This window comes from Crocodylus siamensis, chromosome 11, assembly GCF_052110815.1.
Source record: "Crocodylus siamensis isolate JL-2025a chromosome 11, ASM5211081v1, whole genome shotgun sequence".
NCBI lineage: Eukaryota > Metazoa > Chordata > Crocodylia > Crocodylidae > Crocodylus > Crocodylus siamensis.
Genome location: NC_143405.1, coordinates 61,232,691 through 61,256,638, shown reverse-complemented (window position 1 = coordinate 61,256,638; position 23,948 = coordinate 61,232,691). Strand labels below are relative to the sequence as shown.

Here is a 23,948-nt window from a genome sequence, read left to right as displayed (position 1 = left end):
TCTCACTGGGCATAATCCTGTGTTCACTGGAGTCCAGGACCAAATGCTAGCGTGGGGGGCCATTTCTCTCTGTCCTCCCCTCGTGCAGTTCTGACGAGCTAGTAATGGCATGATCGAGCCTACGAACCCATTATCCAAGCCGTTCTGCCTCAGTTACAGCAAGTAAATGTTTGCAGGATTAAGATGCACTTCCCTCGCAGTTGGAAGCCCCCAAAGCCCTCCCCACTGGGGTTTGATGCCTATTTAAGCACTTGGGCTGCATTTTCAAAGCGGTTCATGGCTCAAGCCCTACCTGCATCAAAGACTGAACTTGGATCTGTGAACCAGCACGGCAGCTGCTCTTCTCTGAGACACGGTAACATGTGAGAGCTAGCAAGAAGCATTTACCATCAAGGGCATCCATATGAACCAATGTCTCATGGGAAAGGAGGCCACTTCAGAGTCAGACCAACTTTACAAAACATTCAAATGGCTTTTCCACCATCGGTGACACTCATAATACAAACAGCGCTTTTATTCCCCAATCCTCATGGTCTAACCCCCCCTAAAAACAATCCCAAACAGAGCTTTTTACTCCATATGGGGAGAAGGGCAAGAAACTCTATGAAATGCAAGAGATTTTACTATTGCTGTTGGTTTTACTTAGATGGTACTTGGGTACTATGAGGAGGGGGAGCACATATAAAACTTCAATGGATGGTAGATGGATGGGTAGATAAATGATAGAGAGACAAAGCATATGCTTTGGTCTTAAATCTATCCCTGATAGTTTTCTCTACAGCGTGTTGTTTAGCAGAGAGGTTATAAGAGGACTATTGTCTAATCCATAAAGATTTTTCCCTTGCCATGAAGTTATGCAGCCCACAGATAACCAGGCCACGTGATCCCATTTGTCGCCTTTTATTGTGGTAATCAGCTGCCTCCTGTACTTACCATGGGCTCATCTCCATTACAGCGCATGCCTGTGACGGCATCTCCCCTTCTGTACAAAACACTGCAGTGCAAAGAGGTTGATTCCCACTTAGGAGTAGTCTAGTAAAAATACTGAGTGTATTTGGGTGGAAAGAATAGAGCCCTTCCAGGCTTTCCAGGCCTCTTGGCATCCCCAAGTTAGATGAGAATTTGCTACTACTTTATGCATCTCATTTATTTTTAATACAAAGTGAGTCATTCTGGTGCACAGTAGGGAATTTCAGCCTGCTCCAAAACTCAGTGGAAAGACCCCCCTCTCCCCAGCAAGTTCAGTATAATTCAGCTAAACCTCACAATTTGAGTAAAATCCTGGGAGATGTGCAAATATGACAAGCAGGGTCTTGGAAAAATTGGCACGTTTAGTCACTGGTGTTTTCTGAAACCATCTATCACATGAGGCTACAGCAAGCCATCACTGCTGTTCCTCATTTGTTACAAACAGCACTGCCACTGCATCCTTTTCCTGCGGTGAGTATCAGGCACTCACTAGGAAGACATGAACATGGTACAAGGAAGACCCTCTGGAGACCTGCATCTGTGCAGATGTGCAGGGAGAACCCCTCATATCGATCATATTGTGCCCTTAAGCAGACAAGATTAAGGACCTTGCAGTAATTAAAGATGTAAAGGATGTCATTGAAAGTTGGAAGCATAAAGCAGACTGGGAAAATGAGTTATCCAAGCAACACAGCTGTGAGCTTTCCTCCCCTTCACTGACCCTTTGTTTTGAAGGCCAGCGTTTGTAAATCAAGATTAATGAGAAGAACCAGCGTTAAATGCACCCGATCATAAATCTGGTTGTGTTAGTGAACTCTGACAAGATGAATATATTTGATATGTGACACTGTCCATGTAGCCCTCTGCTTTCAATTCATTATCACCCCAAACTTGAAAGCTGGGCAAGGACTTGATTGCAGTGCAACATTTTTTTTAAATTGGTTCATTTGTAGCTCATTTCTCTTTCTCTTAAATTCAAAATACTGTGAATCTATTTTCACATGTCACCTGCTTCTCAGATTACCTGTTCCTTGACAATAAGCACTCAGATAACCTGTATCCCCAGATAACCCACTCCCCTTTATTCCTGCAGGCACATCCTCCCCTGCAGCCCGCTTGCTCCACGGTGAAGGCAGAGACTCTGCTGGAGCAAGCGTCTTACATACAAGTGCAACCTGCACTGCTGCTGCCCTAAAGTTTGCTTTGATGTGTTTGAAACAACGGCAGCATCTCCCCGATCCCTGCTTGGGTGAGGGAAGGAAGGAAGTCACTGCAACCCTTTTTCCCCCAAGGCAGTAGGAAAAAGGGGAGCCAGGTCTCTCCCTTGTGCCAAACCACATGGTCACAGGTGGGAACGTCAGACAGAGAACTGCCCTGCCTCCCTGGGCCTCGCCGCTCTCCTTTTAGGCTCTCCTATTAATCTTCAGCAGCTCAAATGGCCCTCCTCTTCCTCAGCCCAGCCTGCATCACCCCTGTCCGCTTCCACGGGGCACCAGTCCCTTCCCACACCAGTCGATAGGTGGCATTTGCATGGACTCCAGCAGGAACCAGAGCTGCAAAGTCCTTTGAATGATACTAATCCACACTTCTCACGGTCAGTTTTAAAGCACTGCAACAGCCTGTCCCCTCTGCATCTCCTCTCTTTGGACCTCGGTACCATAGCTGCCACACGGACATAATACTCTCACCTGTTATCTGCTCAGGCTATTCTTTGGGGCAGGCGCACGTACTACCATATATCCACACAGCACCTAGCATGACGGCATCAATCATGGAGCATCTGGGTGATAATGATCTATTTTAATAAGTGCCACTGAGTTGTTTGTATGGGTTTTTTTGGGTGCTCATGTCCTGAATAGATGATTAAAGAGAAAGAACGGTCGATACAGTTACTCCCAAGGGTAAGGTACTCCTCAGGTGAAGTAAGGATGACCATAAAGAAATCACGTGAGGTATCGCTTAACTCCACATCCAGGACGAACATAAAGAAAAGCCAAGTCATCTAACTGCCCATGATATAAAATTCTCCAGCAGTCAGAGGCTTATTAGCAGATAATGATTTACTTGCTACACACTACATCCTTGTGGGGACCATCCACTCTCTCCGCCTAAAGTACCATTAGGGCTTCTCAATAAGTCTACTCTATTTATCATTAGGAGGATTTACTCTGTAAACAAGACAGCGGCATTACCAAGTCTAATTACACCCTGAAAAGACAAAGCGCCGTGCGTCCACACATTGCACTGGAAGTAGAAGTCAAGGTAGAACAGGAGAGAGGCTTTTAATTAAACAATGTCAGCTCCCTTTCTCAGAAAGCCTACAATTTAATTTAAACACACACACAGCGAGAACATTAGGTCACGCACCCTCCCCGTCTTGTAAACTTCAGGGCTGACAATCACAAACACAGCGCAATCATTTCTGCCCACCTGCCTCCCATTTCTATTCAGGTTTTTTTTTTTTTTGGTTTCCGTTTCTTTAATTAGGAGTAAGGAAAAATGTTGTTGTGACTTCATAGTATGTCAGTTTTAATCTGTACACAACCCATCACATGTTGAGCGTGTGTGTGGCAGGTCGTTTTAATAAAGGATTATGGAATGCACCTGCTGCGGCTGAAACACTATCATCTTTTCCCTAGCACCGGGCAGCCTGCATTATGTCATGTTTGACTCAGACATTTATTACTTATAAATCCTGGAATTAGAATAGCATTAGAAACATAACAACAACTGCACTGGCTGATTTCAATTGCCCGTGAAGCTATCCCATCGTTGCATGAAACTAAGTGTGCATTTTTAATGGAAACTTCAGATATGGCCATAGTTACTTATCTTAGACAACACAATTTCTCCAGTCCTGGATGTTATCAGATAATGGCTTTTATGCCAACAAATTAATTACAGAACCAAACTACAGCAGGAATATCAAATAATAGTCATGTATTTTATGTAATTGCTTCAAATTTAATTGAAGGAAGCCAGTGTTTCTGAAGGAAGATTGCTGACATTATTGATTAAGCATTTCTTGGAGAACCCTTTTGTTAAATCATCCTCTTCCCTGCATTTTGATGTGGCCTGATGATACCACATTCTCCTACATGCAGTCTAAAGGCCACATTTACCATCGAGTCCATAGCTTTGTCTGAAACACTATGAATGATGGGCCCAGTGGTCAAGGACTTGAAACAGTGAAGGAGTTTGCAGAAGTAATGAGAAATCTGCAAAACAATGCTCAAGATTCAGCTTCAGAAACCAATAAGCTCTATAAAGGACTTGGAGACAAATTTAGAAGACAACTTAGGTGCCCAAAGCTAAAATTTAGATCCTCAACCCCCTGTTCAGCTGCCAGTCTTTAAGATGGGAGAAGGGATCTTTTCACTTCTATGGAATTGGTGCCCAGAACTTAAAACTGAGTTTTAAGTTTTTGAAGAACAGGTATTTAATCACATATTTGGGAATGAGTTATTCTGTTTAATTTACTAAGCTATAAGGCCAGGATTCATTTTTAAAAAGTGTGCTTTATTTCAAGCATGAATTTAAATCCCACATCTTTCAGATGTGTCTTAGGCACACATCTTTCCGAAGAGCCTTGCCCAAATGGCAAAAACTGTTTAGTCTATACAACCTGTTAACCACGCTCCCCAGCAACTAAAGGGTTAACCATTCAGTCTCTGAAGAAACTATTCAATACTCCTACATTTCAATGTGTTTCCTTCTCCTAATAAAATGTTAGTGGGCAAGACACGAAATTCACAGCAAGGAAGCTATTGGCATTACATATATGGATTATATATAAAATGTATATGCATTATCTGGATTATATATAATATAAATATGTATTATATTATTGGATTCTAGATAATATAATATATATGCATTATATATAATATGCATATGCATTATATATGCATTATATATATATGGATTATATATATACCAGATATACTGGCTATACCACAGATTACAGAGCAGGACTCAGCAACAGGACAGCTCATGGGGCTATTTGCTTTAACTGGCTCTAGGTCCCATTTCACAGCTCGTACACTGAGAAGACTCATGCACGTTGCTGGAACGGTAGACTGCTGCCTTTGACGGCTTCTCTTGGTTTGTAGCTCACAGTGCCAAGTGCAAGAATAGTCTGCATCCCCACAGCCTTCCATAATGAAGCTTTAATGGTGTGCCACAGAACAGGAAGACATACTAGAAATACAAAGAGTAGTGACAAGTGTTAATAGGGCTGCTATCCTGCTTTAAAGCAATTCTATTAGCACATTATATTGCAGCTGAGGGTAATTATTTCCAAGGAAAATGGCTCTTGTGACCATGACCCATGGTAGGAGCTCATAATGGCGATTAAATTCACATGTGACTAATATACATACGACATTAATTTATGTTTGAGAGCTCATTAAGATTTGCTAAACCATCTGCAGGGCTACAGAAAAGACTCAAACTTGCATTGCAAAGGTGAAAAACAAAAAAAAGGGAGTGTGTGCTGTCCTGTACTGTGGGTAGATGGCTGGGGGGGAGATATGTTTTTTGAAGAGGAGAGTGTTTGCTAATTTAATAGTTTGTACATTTAACATAGACCCTCCATCTTTTTAGGAAAGAGAAGGGAATAAAGATTCGAGTGGCCTGGGCATATGAAAACCTGTATTCAACTTTGCCCTCGATTAACAGCCTTCTAATGCTACCACAGTATCTTCAGCAAATATAAGAACAGATGGTGCCTATATAGAGATGTGAGAAGCGTTTAGACCCTTGCCCAGCACGGTCTGCCTTCTCCACGATAGGCACGAGGGGGAGAAGAGGAGCTGAGCCTCCCCATACCAATGAGAGCAGCAGGAGACAGCAGTCATTGCCCTCATCTAAGGGGCAAAGCCTCTGCAAAAGGAAACCCAGAGGATTACTTCACCATTGGGAAAAAGAAGGGAGCAGGTGCAACTCCTCCCCGCATGATCTGTGCCACTTCCGACTTTGGACTAGCTGTTAAGACTAAAGTAGTCCTTAACCACAGATCCAAATTGGCCCACCAGAGGATTAGACTAGGACTAGTCGCACTTCAGGACTAGATAGGACCAATTATAGGGTGCTACTCACACTGAACAATGTGAAGTGAGATCTGGTAGTGACCCGGTAACTTGATCAACAGTGTAATCGAGTCCTCGTGAGAAGTGGGACTCCAGGGCTGCCTGTGTCACATCTCCGCCAGAGAGGATTTCAGCTGCAGATCAGCTGGCAAGCCTTAAATTGATGCTTATGTGACATAACGCTTCATCATCTGCCTGCCAGAACCAAGCACTCTTACAAACAGCTTTCTTCCACGCACTTCCCGTTAAATATTTGAACGGCAAAATGCATTGATTTGAAAAGGAGGCAGGAACTTTCTATCCCTTGATTGCCATAACGCCAAAGCAGGGATCAAGGGGCGTTTAAGTACCTTGAACCCCACTATTTGGAACGATAAAACAAAAAGAATCCAGCTGCTTTTAAATATTAATTGAAAACCTACGAGCACGGCCTTGCAGAGTTTGCTCGGTGTTAAGTATTCAGGGGAATCAAAGTGCATGATGAAAGTACCCCATGGGGAACCAAGCTATCTAGTGGTTGTTCCTATAGACACCCTCGCGACCACAAACAAGTATTTAGGCTTCACTTGTTCAAATGACAAAATGAATATGGTCTGTATGTCATAGGCTGATGGATATCTTTATGTTATGCCCGGCTTGAAATTCTCCCGGGTAAATGCTGTTCTTGTCTGGCTAAGTTATTCACTGCATCTAAAGATCTACTTCCACTTACTTGATTATTCTGTAATTTTCAAAGAATCGATGCATAGTTGTTGCAACCTTATCTCAAACTCAGCCTCAGATCCAGGACTTGGGCTACTCCAAAGGCCAGATCCTCAGGTGGACCTCCCCAGGTGATGAAGCTCTCTAATCTCATACATCACCAGAGGTTGTGATCCAGTGCACGGCTGTTAGGGTGGGGATTAGGCAAAATGAACTTTTTAAAAAAAAATTAACGGATTGCTGAAATGGCTTTCCCATCTTCCAAGTGTCAAGAACTTGAAAATAATCCATCAGTTCATAAAGACTCTCTCTTTCCCATCAGGCTAAAAAGCCTTTTATTTTTTTCTCTCGTTATGTGAAATTTGAAGAGCAATTTGTCAACAACGTAGATCGGAAAGTTTGAGTCTTTGGGAGAAAAGCATAAAATGATGCTTTTTTCATTAAAAAAACGGATTCTTCCTACTGCTGTAGATTCAGTCGGGCCCAGCTGGAGACACGCCTTCTTGTAACACCAGAGGACCTAGCCCAGAAATGTTAGCATGCACTGTGATGGGATGGAAAAAGCAGCAAGGGTTTAATTTAATAATTACTAGACAAGGTTTCTTATCCATCAGAGAGGACCTCTCAGACTGGCTCAGCAATACCTGGAGCATCATGAGCCAGCATCTTTCCTTTCTAGCCTCCAAAGAAGTCCATTAACTGGGAATCTCCAAAGGGGAAAGCTCATCAGAGAGCACAGATCATTCGGCTTGACTCGGCGTCAGAGTTTGTCTGATACAACTTCATTCTAAGTGTCGATGGATCATCAGATCAATGACCTGAAAACTTAACTGCCTTGAAATATGCCTGACACGATGGACATTAATGGCTTAGAATGAGCCCGTAAGGACCTATCGTGTCAATGTACCAGAAGTGAGATTCAATAGACTGTAGCGTATCTAAACTCGCCATCAGCCCATTAAAGCCATAGGTCCATAAAGGAACATTTCTCCAGAAGAGAAGCAGTGCCTGAATTGGCTTGACAGATTGCAATGGCCTCAATCAGAACCGTTAATGAAAGCCTCTTCAAAGGTCTTAGATCTCTTTATTGAAGACCTGGGCTCCTTAGACAGAAATGGTGAGGGCAGGGCTACAGAAAGGTACCTGACAGACCTGGAAAATGCAATTTCTCATTCACAGACACCGCGTGCCTGGACAGAATTACTGACCTGCGGCTGAGAGATGTCCTCCAAGACTGATAATGAAGCGCAGGGCAAAGACCATCAACACGAGCTGTAAGGAATCTCTGCTTTCATCCTCTAAGGAAACAGTGCTTATTTCTCTCCTCCTCCGGCCTTGGGAGTCCTCGCTTGCTGCTCTCCCCTGGGTATCCCTGAGGGGTGCAACTGAGGGACAGACTGGATGAGTGAGCGACGGAGGCAAGGGAAGTGCCCAGAGATATGGGACAATGGGAGAAGTATGACTGGGGGACTGGTCTTCTCTCTATGCACGGGGGTTACCCAAGCCAGCAAAGCTGGGAGCCCACAACACACTTCTGTCTCAGCCCAGGGCTCTGGCACAGACCCACTATCCTCTAGCCAAGCCTCTTCGCCCCTCCATATATTTTCACTCATTTCCCAGAGCATAAAGCCAACCTCCTCCCATTCTCCCTTGTTGCTTTGGGAGCAGTGAGTTAATGGGAATTATTGGGGCGTTCCTTGGCCATGACATGGGAAGGGTGACTGTGGGGTTAAAAAGGTGGGTGTAGGATTCATGGAAGGTAATGAGCTATGAAGCGGAGGGCAAGGAGCAAGGATAGCTAACTTGTAGGGGCAGGGTATAAAGAGAGAAAGGAAGAAGCAGTAACAGAAGCAGTCGGACAAGGCTGCAACAGCCCCTGGATTCATACCTTCTGGATTTTCTCCAGGATGACTAAGGCTCCTTGAAACAAAAGCTAAGGTCCTGAGCATCCACCTGAGACCAAACACATCACAGCACAAACACTGCAGCGTAAGCAGGAAGGGTCATCAGAAATATTATCAATAAATCAAAAAAACAATCTCCTAAGCAAATTTCAAAGCGCGCCTGTATCTCAGGTACTGCAACCTCCAAAGTCACTTTCTATTCAAATAACAAAAAAATGAGGGTCTTTTGCTAGCCAGATGCCAAAAACCTGAGACATTCACTAACAAAAGGATGCCAAAACCCCATGACAAGCACTAAAGAACGTCTTTAAGGTTCCCAGATCATCACTCTTTTTTCTTAACCTCATTAACAAGTTTACTCACCGCAAAATGCATTCACTACACAAAAGGGAAGCGCTATAAATTTGAGGCGGCTACACGCTGTCACTTATAAGTCAAAGCAGGAATGAAATCCCTTTCCCAAGTGCAAAAACTCAGTGCAACCCTAACTATAGGGCCATTTCTCAATGCAAAATTCAGTGTCCTAAAGAACTTTGGAGATTTTCCTGTTTGTGCTGACAAAGCCAGCGTGTTAATAAAGAAATCTCATGTTTTTTATGGGGAGATGGAAAGCAGCAGATAAACAACCTAAAAGATGCATTACCTGACACGATCTCATGCAAATATCATATGCATGTCATTACCACCGATCGCTCGAACGGCACGCTATTCTCCTTGGGAGTGGGACGCCTGTGCCTTTGTTGTCAGTGACAGCCAAAAATCGATGCTAAGTAGCCTTTCCCACACAATTCTGTTGCAATTCATAAATTATTAAGGGCCACCTTTTGTAAAAAGTTCCTGTTTACAAGGTTACTCTGTAAGTTAAAATGTTTGTTTCCCCTTAGATCTCTTCTGGAAAGCATCTGTGGGTAGATTTACATGATGAAGTTGATAGAATTGTATTTTGACAGTGCATCTGTCATCCGCGCTTTGTGTGTCAAGAGGTCGGGTGTGCGTTCGGTGTTATCAGGTGGGCCATTAGTGTTTGGAGGGATACATTAATGGGCCTCTTTTCTGTTACTTTTAGGTAACGGAAACCATCTTTCAAGACACCACTGGAGTGCATGAAAACCTTATATGACGTTTGGTTTTTCCCGAATGAAAATTACGCAGAAAATATGAAGAATTCTCTTACACCTTTGAAGATCTGAACTGAGCGTGGCTCCCGTATTTGCATACTTCAGCCACTTGGATGTTAAAGCAGTTCCTCCTTTTGGGAAGCAAGGGCCTTTCCTAAATATAAGCATGCATGGGCAATGAAGCATCCATTTGCTAAGATAGTCCTGGTAGACACTAGATATGGCCAAGAGTATTGAGGTCAGTGGGAAAACTATCATTGCCTTCAGTGGGGATTGGGGAGGACACTAAAAGAATTGCAGCTCCATTTTCCTGTGAATCTGTCTCTGGGGCTTAGTACAATATTCCTAACAGGCTTGGTAAAGCATGCTGCTGTCTGTGCTGAAGTCTTCCAAGGCTAAACTGGGGGAAAAAATTTCCGCTTTGGTTCAGACCTGTGAACCCATTGATTCTGGTGGGTTCATGCGAGTCTAACCAAGGGCAGAGAGTTTAGTCATATGAATGCAAGTGCTATTTCACACAGCTCCTCTTCAATTTTGCTGGGACATAGAGTAATGTATTTTACATTGATTTCCCCACTGTAGTAGATTACTTGAAAGGCACTTAATTTAAAGAGTAAGCAAACAACAGCCTGTTTTGCTTGCAAATCAGTGGTCCTGGTGAATTTTAAAGCAGGGGCTGGAAAATGGAGTGAACACCACAAAATGGAAAATCATTGAATTCATACCTTGCGATAGACAGATATGCAGGTTCATAGCGGATATAATATAGAGGGACCTCATTTTTGTATCTTACTACTGAGTTACCTTTCCACTTGTTACAGCGCTCTTCCATCCTCTCTCTCTCACATGGAGATCTTAGCCGCTTCTAGAAAATGAATGATGATTGCTTTCTTATTATGCTGACCATAGGAATTTCAGGGACCCACTTACTGTAGGAAGATGCCGCAGCTGAGCAACTAATCCAAAGCACGTTCCTCCATCTAATTACTGCAGGCTAAATCTTCTGCAGAGGAACTCAGTAGTAAAAGTTAGGCAGAAAGCCCTGTTTTTAAAGCCACGGAGTTTTCTGAAGCTAAATCTTACCAGCATCGCTCCTATGCTACTCCTTTGTTGAGCTCATCTTCCATGGCAGCATGAGTCTCCCTCCAATAAGGTCCTTGTCTGTGCCTGGGGTCCTTGTCCAGACCTTCCCCCCCGATACACACACCCAAAGTTGTTGGGAGACTGTAAACAGGGAGGGAGAACATTTATGTGAGAAAATACATTCCCTGTAGGTTTGGAAAGTGGCAATGGCATGGAGAAAGCATCTCCGGCTCCAACCTGAAACTGCAGAGAACATACATAAGAAGGTCTTCTGCATGGCCAATAAGAGAAGGATCCGATGGTGTAGGATTAGTGATCCTTCCTCAGCCCTATGCATCAAAGAGCAGATGATGCAGCTCAGTACAGCCTTACAGTAAACGCCTTTTCTTAACTCATGCAACCTCGGACAGGAATGTAGATCATAGCTTGCAACGGGACATGTCTCCAATGAGATGGCAAATTACGTGTGCTATTGTTTCTCTAAGTGTTACATGTTCAGACCCCCTTCTTCCTTCAGCAGACACACAACCTTCAGCTTTGAGGGAAGAAGTGCTGGATGGCTAGACAATCCTGACTGTATTGTAATTGCTCAGTAGGTGCTGTCCTGGGGAGCGGTGTTTCACCATAAAACATGCACACAGAGTTTGAGGGATATACGGCTGTGCCAGCTTCAGCCCCAGAGCACCATGTGCCTCGTCCTCCTTCTTCTACCCCCTGGCAGGGTGGCCATTCTCACTTCCCCTATGGCAGCCAACACAGCTGAGCCAAAAGGAAGTGGGAATTAACCCGTGCTCAGTTCAAGGATGTAAGATGCCACTTTTCTGCCGAGGCAAGAGAGCACAGTTCTTGGCCAGGGTGTCTCCCGAGATGGTGCAACAGCACCGACGCTGGCTGGGCCTAAAAGTTCAATGCAGCTGAGAGTGGCTTCCCTGGCAAGGTTTCATTTACTATCATTCTGTGTAAATGACTGTAATGAACTATCTTTTATCTACACTACCAAAGCCGTTCTCCTTTTGAGTGCACGTAATATCCATTAGTATTAATGGGAGTTGCACACACACATATCGGGCTGGAATGGCCCCTGAAGTGTTCTAACAGTAATATTAATCTCTCCTTCTGGGTGACTTTGTCCTCATAACAATAATAAAGCCATAGTGCTTTATAAAACGCAAAAGGTCTCTTGAAGGTTGGTACAGGCTGTTATTCTAAACCATTACCTTGGTGGATTTCCATCTAAATGCATTGCTGGTAGCTGGCATGTAGCTGAGTGTAACTGGACTAATGGTAGAGGACTAGATTTTAGAAGGCAATTTCAAATACATTGTATGGGACTGTCAAGACTGCCAAAATGGTAAAGGAGCAAAAGTTTCATGGGAAATGGATGGAATATGTGCTCCTAAATCCATAGACACTTAAAAAAGTCCCACCTTTCATTATTGATGCATTGTTTTATATTTGGAGCACCCCAAAAACCATGCTGTAAAAAAGGGATCCTGACTGCTAAGCTAAAAAACAACTGCAACTAAAATGGAAATCAGTATTCATGAACAGACTGTAGTTCTGAGCAATCCTGCTTCCATGAGATGGGAGTGACTACAAGTGGGCAGATTAGGGCTGAATACATGGACAAGTCCATCACTGTATGAAAACCCAGGAGCTGCTAGAAGTAGATTGTGCTCTTCCTTTTGAGTCAGCCCAGAATCAGGACAGCAGCATGATGCTTGGGACATTAGGCTACTGAACATGTTGTTTCTCAGTGACCTTTAAGACAGGTCTTAATAGTTTAGGGGGCTTTCATTTTACCAAGTTGCACTTTGTAACAGTGTGAGCATGTCTACACGTGCATTTACTCCAGCTTAAGTTTACTGCGGAGTACATTACTGCGCAGTAAGGAGGACTAGGCTGGCATGTACATGTGCAGGTGTTAAACTGCATTAACGCTATGTTAGTTGGGACTAAAGTTAGTCCCAGGTCAGTCCACACCCGGTGTTACTGCACAGTAAGGCATCTACACATGCACTGCTGTGCAGTAACTAATTGGCCATATATTTAATACCTGCATGATGCAAGTATCAAATTTATGCTCAATTTGGCATAAATCACCTTATTTACTTAACCGTATGGGCATGCACATACAGATGCGCACCTGTACTGCATAGTAATTTTGGTTACTGCACAATAAATGCACACATGTAGATGCATCCAATGCACTGTGCCTACACACATGCTCCAGGTAGTTTCTGCGGCATAGAGTACTTCTCACTTTCAGAGTACTTCTCACTTGTTAAGTAGTTTAAAGGTTGCATGCAGAAGTACCTGCATTTCAATAGTGAATAAAGCTTTTATGGTGGGAACCACCAAAAGTAGTCATTATATGTAGTTTTATGAGCCCATTTTTAGCATGCAAGGAAAGTTAGTGATAAAACAATCCTGGAATGCATCAGGTGAGGTGGTTACAGTAGTGACAGGGAAACAATACCAAGTTCTAAGTGGAATACTGGTACAATTCTGGTGACCAAGGTTCAGGAGAAAGAAACTGCACCACCATTTCTCTTCCATGAGGAAGCATGCTTCCAGCCCCTAAAATACTGGTGTTCTGGAGCCAGAAGCACTACAACAATATTAGACTATTAGACATGGCAGAGGTGAATACACATTACAGTATTTGTGCATGCAATCAGGAAACGCTGTAAATCCGAACGAGATCCTTTGGAAGGAAAACTGCTTTATTAACAGAAGACTGTGATCGTGGATGGAGGATCTAGGAAGGTAAGTTATATACCTGGGCTGTATTTCATAACCCGTCTTATGGAGCTTACACATCACTGCTTTTCCTCTCCTTTTTAATGTCTTTAAAAGCAACTATTGTCTTCAGAATGGCTATATGTAAGCTTGGACACTGCTATTGCTTTTATTTGATGGTTACTGAGCTATGTACTAACTGGGTTCAGTTCTAAACGTTCACCTGCTGTGTGATGTTTGTAGAGTGACTTACTGTCTTTGAGCTTCACAGACCTTTCAAAATTGGGTCTAATACTAATTCCCTTCTGCTATTCTTTGTCTTCCTTGTTCATGTAGGCTGCTTGCAGATGTTCAAAAAAAAAAAGTTAGTCCAATCCAACTTCTCAGAGACAGCCTTTGACCACACACTTGTACAGCACTTGATACACTAGGTTAATAATGAGCAGATCTAGGGTATCAGGACAGAAATAATAACTTATCATTATCTTTAAACAATATCACTTCAGAGATGTGCCTAAAATGGTCTAAGACCTCTGGCAAGTTGCACTGAAAAATACAGTAAGAGCATTGGGTCCATTTGAGGCAGCAGAGACTATGGGATAGAATAACTAGGCAAACTTTCAAACAGAAAAAAAATCTCATTTACTGATTAACCATTACAATAACCACTATGAGCCCAGCTGCAATCGGGTACATCACTGAAAGTGAACTAAAAGTGAGGAACCAAAAGCAAAATATCAGGTCTGATCTTCCTGCCATGGAAGTCAAAAGAGAGTTTCACTGTTGATGCCAATGATTGTAGGACCGGAGGAATATCCCCATTTGTTCCAACAGAGAGGAAACAAATGGCTGTTGTTCACATTGTTGATGATCTCTTCTCCTTTAACAGGAAAGGTTGTGCACAGCAAATTAATTAGTGCAATGCAGTCTCAATTTTTTTGGCATTTCTGGAGATATAAAAAATGGTTGTATAGTATTACCATCATATTTACATACAGAATAACAATGCATCACATGGCTGAGTCAGCAGCAACTCCTGTGTTTGATACCTGCCTGCACCACTGCATTTAAGTCTGTTCCAAAGCATCTTCTGTCATAAAATGACACAACTGGGAACAGACTGGCTGCAATTTCACCTCCTCCTGCACTTCTGTGTTAGGAAAAGCAACGACAAAAATGTAAAACAGGCAAATAAGAAAAAATGGTAGGAACCAATCTATAGGAGCAAGAACCAACAATGTGTCACAAAGTGTACCAGCCTGAATATTTGGTCTGTCAAGGAACTGGACACTTAATTATTACAATCATTATAAACAAAAAATAATTGAAAGTGAAAATCCTTTCTAATCCAGGACTTTAATTCTAAGTAAGTTTCCTATTAGAAAACAATTAAAGCTATGAAAATCTAAACAAATCATCCTTCTTCTAGTAAGCCTTCCTTATGCAATGCTAGTTTCCTCTCTCATTTTGAAGTATCTGAATGGACATTACTAGCTAATAGCTAAATTCTTTTCCATATCTAGAATCAAAGTATGTGCACTTCGCTATTCTCCCACAGAATGGATTTATTTAGAATAATAAAATCTGTATCTACTGCAAGATTTAGTTGCTGTCCTGTGCTTCCCCATACCAGTTATGAATGTAAAAGTTAAAATATCTGAAACCATCTACAGAAATAAATATAATTGCACAGGCTGTAACAAAAGTATGGCATACACATAATGCTACTGATTTATAAGAGCCATCTTTTCACCTACATACAGAATCAATATTTACTAAATCACAGCTGAAAAAAACACTGAGGCATGGTTTACTAGAGCACTAGCCCTGAGGCTTATTTGGCTATTGGATCAGCTTCACATTGGTCCACTGTGCTGTAGGTGAGATGACAGTACCTTCAAATGAATGCATGTTGCTTCTTTCATTTTCCTCCCAACGTTCTTGACGGCTCAAAAATCTTCTAAATCAATTTTAGAGCTCATAGTGCCGTAAATAAAATCTTATAGCCCACGTGTGTGTGCTTCTATGAATTGCTTGCAGGTGGAGGAGAATCAAACATGTCTTTTAGAGAGAAGCAAAATTCCTTTTTCAAATTAAATGTGGGAAGATCCTGAATCAAGATGCGCAGCTCAGTCCAAAGGAGAAGTGCTATCCTTCTTGCTCACCGACTATGCAAGTTCAAAGTGTGAAGTCTACAATGTCCTCTCAAAAAAGGGTCTGAGCGTGATACCCAAGCAACGCAGCTGCAAATCCCATTGTCCCCGCAATGATACAGATGTCTATTCTTCGCTACCGTGTCACCTACAAAAGGAGAGAGAGTTACGTGCTCAGAAACAAACAGAACAACAGCCCTGCAAATGAACTGGATGAATGAGCATGTCACCTGATAAAACTGTACCCACTGCATGTAACCTGCACATAACCGGAAGATGTATCCCGGTGTCGGGCACATGCTATTCATGGTAAGGGGATTTCAGTCTCTAATTCCCACTGACTTTCCCAAGGGAATTAAGTGCCTCTTTGTCTTAAAAAAATCTTTCTTTTCAGCATGGTCTTGTTTAATGCCTTTCTTGAAGATCATACAGAGCGGGCCACAGGCAATGGAAGCTGATTGACTTCAAAGGAAGACCTGACCTGGACATACTTCTCTATATGTATAAAGGGATGGGGAACTGACTTCCACTAATGCCGGAGAGCTAAGCCTTGGGAAAGCTGCAGAGAAAGGAGTCAAAATATCCTAGGAAGTGAGAACATTAATGAGGAAATCAGAGGGAAAGGGCCTAAAGTAGCATTACCAAGGCTGGAAATAGCCCAGTGTTCGTCAAAGGGATATGTAGAAATTGCACAAAGAGTCTTGAAGGGCGCAAAGATTATGGACGGTGGATGCAAATGAGTACTCAGGTTCAATGGCAAGATACAGAACATGGATCCATTTGAGAACAGTCCTTCAGTTAAGACAAGTGCTTCCATATTCATGTGTAGTGTTTGCAGTTCGGCTCACGTCCATACAGGCACTTAAAGTTAAGTTCCTCAGCAATTTTTCAACCACTAGTTGGTCAGAAACTGCATGGGCAGTTCAGCAGATCAAACTCTAGTCCTTGATCCCAGCTAAAATGCATTTAAAACATCTGGTCGATCTGGTTTTCCTTAGTGATTACAAACTAGCATAGACTCAGTGACTATAAATAAGCACAAAATGTAGTCGATTTGTTTTTCTCTACCTTCACCAGATAATTACTCAGAGAAGTAACCTCTCCACTCTTTTTCACTTGTTTAGTAATAACAGGAACATTGCACATGCTCATGTTGCATTTTTACTCTTTTCATGAGCTACCACCAAATATGGGGGCTGGGGTTATAAATTTCCTTGGATTCTGAAAGAACATCCTGCCCCCTTATCAAAAAATACATCTTTTTTTTTTTCACGATACAATCATTGTATAAATTAACCTGCATTTATTTTCCAGTACAATCTTTTAATGTAGAGCAACGGTCTGTCAGTGATTTTTTAGGAACTGCAGTACCATCCGCACATGGTAGCCAGAGGCAGTTATACAAATGAATTTATGATGTGTGCATAAGATGTGTAAAAGGCATAAAATGCTTTATACAGTTCAAGTCAGTCTTGTTTGGCTTAATAAGAGAAACAAAGTTTTATGATTTCAGAATTATTCTCAGGTGGCCAAATACTAAAAGCCAGCTATAGCAGCACGATGACTTTGGGAACAGTATTCAGCAACTTTGAGTTCTTGAAGAACTAAATGAAATGTCACTTCTGCTGGGGACAATGTTACATTTATATTCCTGCCTTACAAAGTGACTCTTGTAGGCTTACCTACTGATGGAGGAATATGGAAACACAGATGAACGAATAAACAGAGCCCAGATGGGCCAGAAAAATCATATGAATGCGGAGCATAAGAAGTGCCTTATCTGTGTTGTCTACAACAACACAGTTTTATTGCAAAGCCGGATTATCAAGGAAGCTACACCGGGGCAGTTTCTGGTGGGACTTTCACTTTGAATAAGTCAGCTATTGGCTAGTTTCTTGAACAAAGCACCATCTGTCACTGGATCCTGGTGCCTTTCAAAGCAGCTTTTAGTCATTACCTTGTTAGTATTAAGTGGGTGCATCTATAGAGCTGACTAATTAGCTCCACAGCAAAAATGTCACCATCTACATGTGCAGTGATCTTAGGCCGGAGTAAACTAACTCTGCCGTAGTACAATACTGCCAGACACTAGCACTACCCTAAGGTAGAGTTATTTACCCTGCCGCCCTGCACTGTAGCACCCTTGAGCCCCAGCCAGCCCCTCTGCAGCCTGTTGAACTGGGTCAGAGCACTCCTGGGCTGGCAGACTGCCCCCACCTCCCCCCCCCCCCGGGGCTCCCTGCCAGCCAGGGCTGCTCAGTGTGCTGCAGTCCCAGGTGCATGTGCAAACTCAGTGCCCAAGAGCAATGAACTCCAGTGCAAACTGTGCTGGAGTTTATTCAGCCATATTAATTGCACATGTAGACATACCCAGTATTTTTATTTTTATGGTAGCAATGCCCAAGGACCCCAGGAGCTCCATTGTGCTGGGTGCTGCACATGCATACATAAAAAGACAGTCTCTGCCTTAAAGCGTTTTGATTCCAAAAGAGAAAAACAGTTCATCCCCATCAAATCTGGGTCACTGATCCTGAATTAGAGACCACTCGCACGTTCACATAAGAGCTGCCTGACGTGTATGGCTTCCCCTGAATTTATGTCCTTGCTCCTGTGTGAAGCAGTCACTATCAAAGGGCACTTGGCATCAGTACGTCTTTATTAATACAGACTATAATATAAAAGGACAACATCAATCCTCAGCTTGAAGAGGATGCAAAGGAGAGGATAAACATATGTCTTTGCAGGTCACTGCCTGCTGGACAGTGCCATCTCTCTGATGCATGGAGACACCCAGGAAATATGGATGAGTTGCTGCACCTCACTGAACTAATTTTAGCTCATTGAATTGGCAGTGGTCCAGAACATTTTATCTTCATCGGCCATTTGCTATGAGACTGGATCAACCAGTGAAGATCTTGGCCAATATCTTTAAAAGAATGGGTAGCTGACATTAGGCCCCTAACAAGGCCTAATCTGATCAGCACCTAGTAGCCCCTCCTGAGGCCAAGGTGGACTCTCAACCCCTCAGAAAGTCTGGGAGGGACTTTTTGAGGGACAAATGCACCTTGACTGCAGCCCACTTTATAAGCTAAAATAAATTCAATGAGGTGCAGCAACTCAAACATACTTCCAGGGTGTCTCCATACATCATGGGGATGGCAGCTGGGTACCTAAGTAGGGAGACAGGGCCTGGCTTGTGAAAATCTTGCCCCTGGGTTCTCATTTTCCATAATCCAAGGCCTGGTCCTTTTGAGAGCACAGTCCTTGCACTAACAGACCAGCCTCTGTGGAGCTTTTCATAGCAGAACAGGTTGTTTCTTAGTTAAAAGCGGAAAGGTTGGACCCCATATAAGTGTAGAAGGGGTTGATCTACTGCAGGGGGGCAACGTTTTCTGTCAGGCATACCACAAATTAGCCCCATAACCTCCCTGAGTGCTACTCGGGTCCCCTTCTCCTGCCCTAATGACTGCTCTGCTTTTGGCTCCCAGCCCTGTGCTCCCTGCCTGACCTGCTGCTATGTTTTCTGCTTCCACCCCATGCACCCTGCCCAAGTTGCTTCTCTGCTTCCTACCCTATCTCCCTGTCCCCTCCCTGTCTGCCACATGATACACACAGGTTGGCCACCCTTGACCTACTGGCTATTCAAGCATGATGCTAAATCTCTACACAAGCTGGCCCATGCCCAGGCTTGGCAACCTGTACTCCGGACAGGCAGAGTCATGATTGGACATGGAGGGCCATGACAGTGCCCCTCTCAGGAGGCTAGCAGGACAAGATTTTGTGAAGCAATTACCAGCTCCATGGGATGAGGCAATTGCCAGCTCCATAAGGATGAGGCAGAGCTGTGTGATATGCTGTTATAAGGATTTTATGTCTTTCTCCCCCAAAGGGAGGGAGGTGCTAGGGTTATGCAGGCCCCAACTGACTCCCAGGGATCTTTGCCCCAGCACCCAGCTAATTTAATTAGCCTGGGCAGAGGGCACAGCTGTCTCTTCACTCTTGTACCTGGCACAGAAGTGGGTGATACTGATGCCAGTATTAGCAGGGCAGGTGTAATGCAATGAGTAAGTGTTGTTGCCAGGCTGTCACCTTTAAAGAGACGCTATCTCTATACTTGCCTTTGTGGTTTTGACTTTATTTCCACTGCTGCAAGACCAACCTGAATAGTCTGGCAGCACTTTACAGTCCTCTCCATCCAGACAGGGGTTCATGTGACACCACCACTTCTGCAGGACAATGGAGGCTGGAAAAAGAAACAGAGCAAAACGTTTTCTCATGCTGGTGACTATCTCACCTGCAGGGAAATTCCTGTTGGAAAATATGTCACGTTCGGTTAGAACAACATGCAAACCATTACAGGTACTAGTCTTGAATATAGGCGCTGTGGTTAACTTGTCTTCCAGGATCCTAAAACTTTTACTGATACCAGTCCTCCTTATGCACCCAAGGAGACGGATCCCATTGCATTTGCTGGGCTGAGTTATTTATTCAATGACTTTCAGTGTTTATGCTACCTGGATCTAATCACTGATGAAATTCAAGACCTCCATGCCCACAATCTCTACAGCAGGGTCTCACGGTGTGCAGGATATGGGTTGGAGGATGCTGATATCAAGGAAATAGGTTACCTTAGCTGGTATGAAACTAAAAAGGACATGATTAAACCTCAGCCCCCTACACCCGACTACTGGCATGATCAGGCAGGGCATGAAGTGAGACCAGCTCTTTTCTACAACTCTGGACTTGGAAACTGCATGGAGACTGGGGGGGGGGGGGGGGGGGCGGGGTGTACAAGCGAGAAACAGCCTTCCTTGCCAGTAACCAGAGCTCCCCTCCCACATAGGATGTGCCACGGCAGCGATCACCTTATGTCCACACACCGGCCTGGTCTGTACCATTTATGAATTGGATCACCCCAGTCCCAGCCAATGATATTGGTCACAGGTATGGGTCAATGATGCTTTCGTCACCGTAATACAGTTAATTAATAAGAACAGTAGCAGCTAATGAGCACATCATATAGAACCGCTCTGAAGGGTGTTCCCAGGGTACAGGGTAGCAAATGTTTAACTTGGATGTGGTCCTGTAAGTCCTCTTTGGTAAGAAAATATAATGTTTCAGAAGTGGGAACTAAGAGGATCCTATATGAAGCACATGCAGGAAGTGGGGACTCTACAGTAATAACACTGGAAGGCATATGCATATTTAACTAAGAACCTACTTCCAATTGCACTCTCAATATTACCCTATATTTGTGAAGGCTATAGCATTAAACATGCCTGTTTATTAATATTCTGCTCTTAAGATATTTCCCCTTAATCAGACTATGCTTATAAGCTTTACAGACATAGCCAGGACTAATATTAATGATAACAGATAGATTTCCACCACAAAATATTGCAGCTATCTGCATGCCTTCTTTATTTAACATTAGCATGATAGGTGGGAATACGCAAACCACAGAAAATCATTATGGAAGATACGGCTTCACAATCTTACCTATTCTAATTTGGACTTTAAATAAAATCTGGCTATACCTATTAGACAGATACTTTGCATCATTTAACTATGTGCACAACATATTGAATTGTGTTCTTTACTCTAATGAGATGTACAAAAATAATATGGTTTAGTTCTTGTAAGGAATAAACCATTTTTCATTAATTCCAAAATGTATTTGTACTTCTGCAGTCTCCAAATTAGGTTAACTAACAGCAGGCTGACATCAGTAGATTGCTGAAATGCTGATTCAATTACTTATTTTCTAAGGAGTTTTTTTTTCAATTTTAGCTGGCACTTAGAGGTATCTTTGGGCTGCAAAATACCTTCTTGAAGTAACAGTTTGACTTCAGACACCACTTTTGGAACGATGCATCCAACCTATCAGACTTATAAAATAAACACACGGTTTGTGCCACCAAGAATTTGCATCTACTCTAACTAATTGACTATTGACTGACTAATTTCAGCGAAACTTGATTATGCTTCATGGGACTTAAGGGATTGTTTCCACTCTGAATATATTACCATCTGAGCAGTTTGTTTGAGATCTTTGCTATTTCCTAAAACTCTGACTCATTCTCTTTGCCATTGGTATTTTACGGGCGCAATTCATGACTAACTTGCTGTACTCACAGAGAGCTACATCCACAGAGATTTAGGCTCTCTTATGTTCCCCATCTGGCACCTAGCTGCTCTCATATACACCCTGACAGGGTTCACAAACTGGATGTCCCTCTATTTTGTCTCATCTGCTTCATCCAGGAGGCATCCTCAAGAAATGGGCTCTGCACAAAGCACAGCCAGAGGAGAAGGTGGTGGCGGTCTCTGTTCAGCTGACAGCTCAGGAGTTAAAGAACTTACCCAGCTTATGGGCTCAATTCAACGCTCTTAACCACCTTTTCTGACCATGTCTAAGGGATGGGAGCGGGTTGAAGGTGCCCCATGCTACGTGGAATAATTAAGTATGCATTGTATCAGAGAGAGATCCTGTTTCTAACAGCCCAGTAGTTAGGCCACTCACCCAGGAGAATCAGGATGAACTCTTAGCATCATGTACTGACATATTCAGCAGATGGTCAATCCCGGTCTCCTAAGCGGTAGGAGTTAGCCTTACTCCCTCCTATCTCCTCATGTATGTGCTGTTACTTCATGCAGCAGGGAACAAATCCAACAGGAGGAAAAGGGAGTCCTCCCCCCACCCAAAAAGAGTCTATAGCATGGGGGTGGGTAGGTCCATTTCCTGCAAGATGGGCATAGCAGGTTCATACCTCCTCTGGCTGAGCCAAGATTTCCCCAACTTGGGCAAGTGCTCTAACCACTGAGCTAGTCCAGGTGCAGTGTGCACCTTCTCCACCTGGATTTTCAAGGAAAGAGGACTGATCCCTCTTTGGGGAAGTACCAAACTCCCAGAGAGAATCCAGGGTTGTGAACCTGCTACCCAGAGTAAAGGCCTAACCCCAGAAAGGGGCAGGAAAACTCAACCCTATGTTCTCCTTAACTTTTCCTAGCTGGTTTGAATGTTCCTCTAGTCCTCACACTGGCTTTCGTGGATCCCATTCTTAGGTACCAAATTTTCCTCTTGCACTGGGTTGGGAATCTACACATTGAACTCAGATGTGATCACCAATAGGCATTAGGCACCTCATCTCTCACCACCGTGATGCCTACTTCTCCCTCTATTAACATCCCATGCACCACATAATTATTTCTTTCTTTCTATAGTGCAGAATCCTGGTTTTCTTTCTTTCTTTCTTGTACCTGTCATCAATTGGTCACGATGAAATTTGAGACCAGCCCCCAATGGATCTCTCTGAACATGAAGCCATTTTCATCTGCCCATATCTAATCTCTGCCCATTTCCAATATCTTAATGAACACCTTTCAAGGAAGTATTTCAGGAATAAGGTAGCAAGATAAATGGCCAGCAGTACAGCATAGGGTTGGATTCAGCACCGCACTACTGCAGTTTTACACTGGTGTAACTCCACTGATCTGAATGGAGTTAACGCCTGTAGAACAATAAAGCAAATGCAAAGGTGAGCCCAAAATTTCTAGAAATGCCACTTTCCATAAAAAGCTGGCGCGGATGCTAATTGAAAGCACTGTAGAATAAATCAGCACTTGGAAGAGCTCTGAAAGCTCTTATATAGATTGAATATTTCAACTTTGGCCCATCTCTACTTATGGTTCTTTTTAAATGAAACCAATCCTTTTCCTTTCATTGACTGATTTCAACTCTGTTCTGAAAACTTCCCTCAGAATAACACTTTCTTGACAAATGTAATGCACCTTATTCCGGTTGCTACAGCAAGCCACCTATTCTTTGCTTCAGGAAAGCACTAATTCGTATGTCTAGTTATGTCAGGATTACCCTGTACCCCTAATGTCTAATATGTATGTAGTTCTGTATTTTTCAGCCCTCTGGACACAACCGTTCATTTCAAATGTATCTCTTATCTTACAAAGGGAACAGCTCTCACCGTCAGGCCTTTAAACAGGGAAAACTTCTGCATAGCAAGACTTCCTTCACTTCTGCGCTCCCTGTAACTGTCTGACTCCTGGGTGGATTTATGTTGTTCCCATCCCTTATCAGCTTGAGTGGTTCTCGCAGAGGTTTCAATAACCAATTTTTCTAAGGAATGGGATTGGGTATGTCAGCCTCATATACAACCCGCATCTTGAAGG

The 23,948-nt window shown here is 43.1% G+C and overlaps 1 protein-coding gene across 6 annotated transcripts in view; it reads right to left on the bottom strand.

Moving 5' to 3' along the window:
* Window positions 1–13,582: 13,582 nt before the first annotated feature.
* Window positions 13,583–23,948, bottom strand: part of TAFA4 (TAFA chemokine like family member 4) — a 98,222-nt gene continuing 87,856 nt past the window's right edge. For 5 of the 6 annotated variants that reach the window (XM_090022592.1, XM_090022594.1, XM_090022595.1 and 2 more), the window contains 2 exons: window positions 19,921–20,004; window positions 13,583–15,909 (listed from right to left, as the gene is read on the bottom strand). In XM_090022592.1, the coding sequence (XP_089878718.1) occupies window positions 15,770–15,909; window positions 19,921–20,004 (224 nt within the window). In that variant the 3' untranslated portion in view covers window positions 13,583–15,769. Of the gene's footprint in view, window positions 15,910–19,879; window positions 20,005–23,948 lie in introns of all 6 variants that reach the window. The other variant, XM_090022596.1, reaches the window with a different exon arrangement.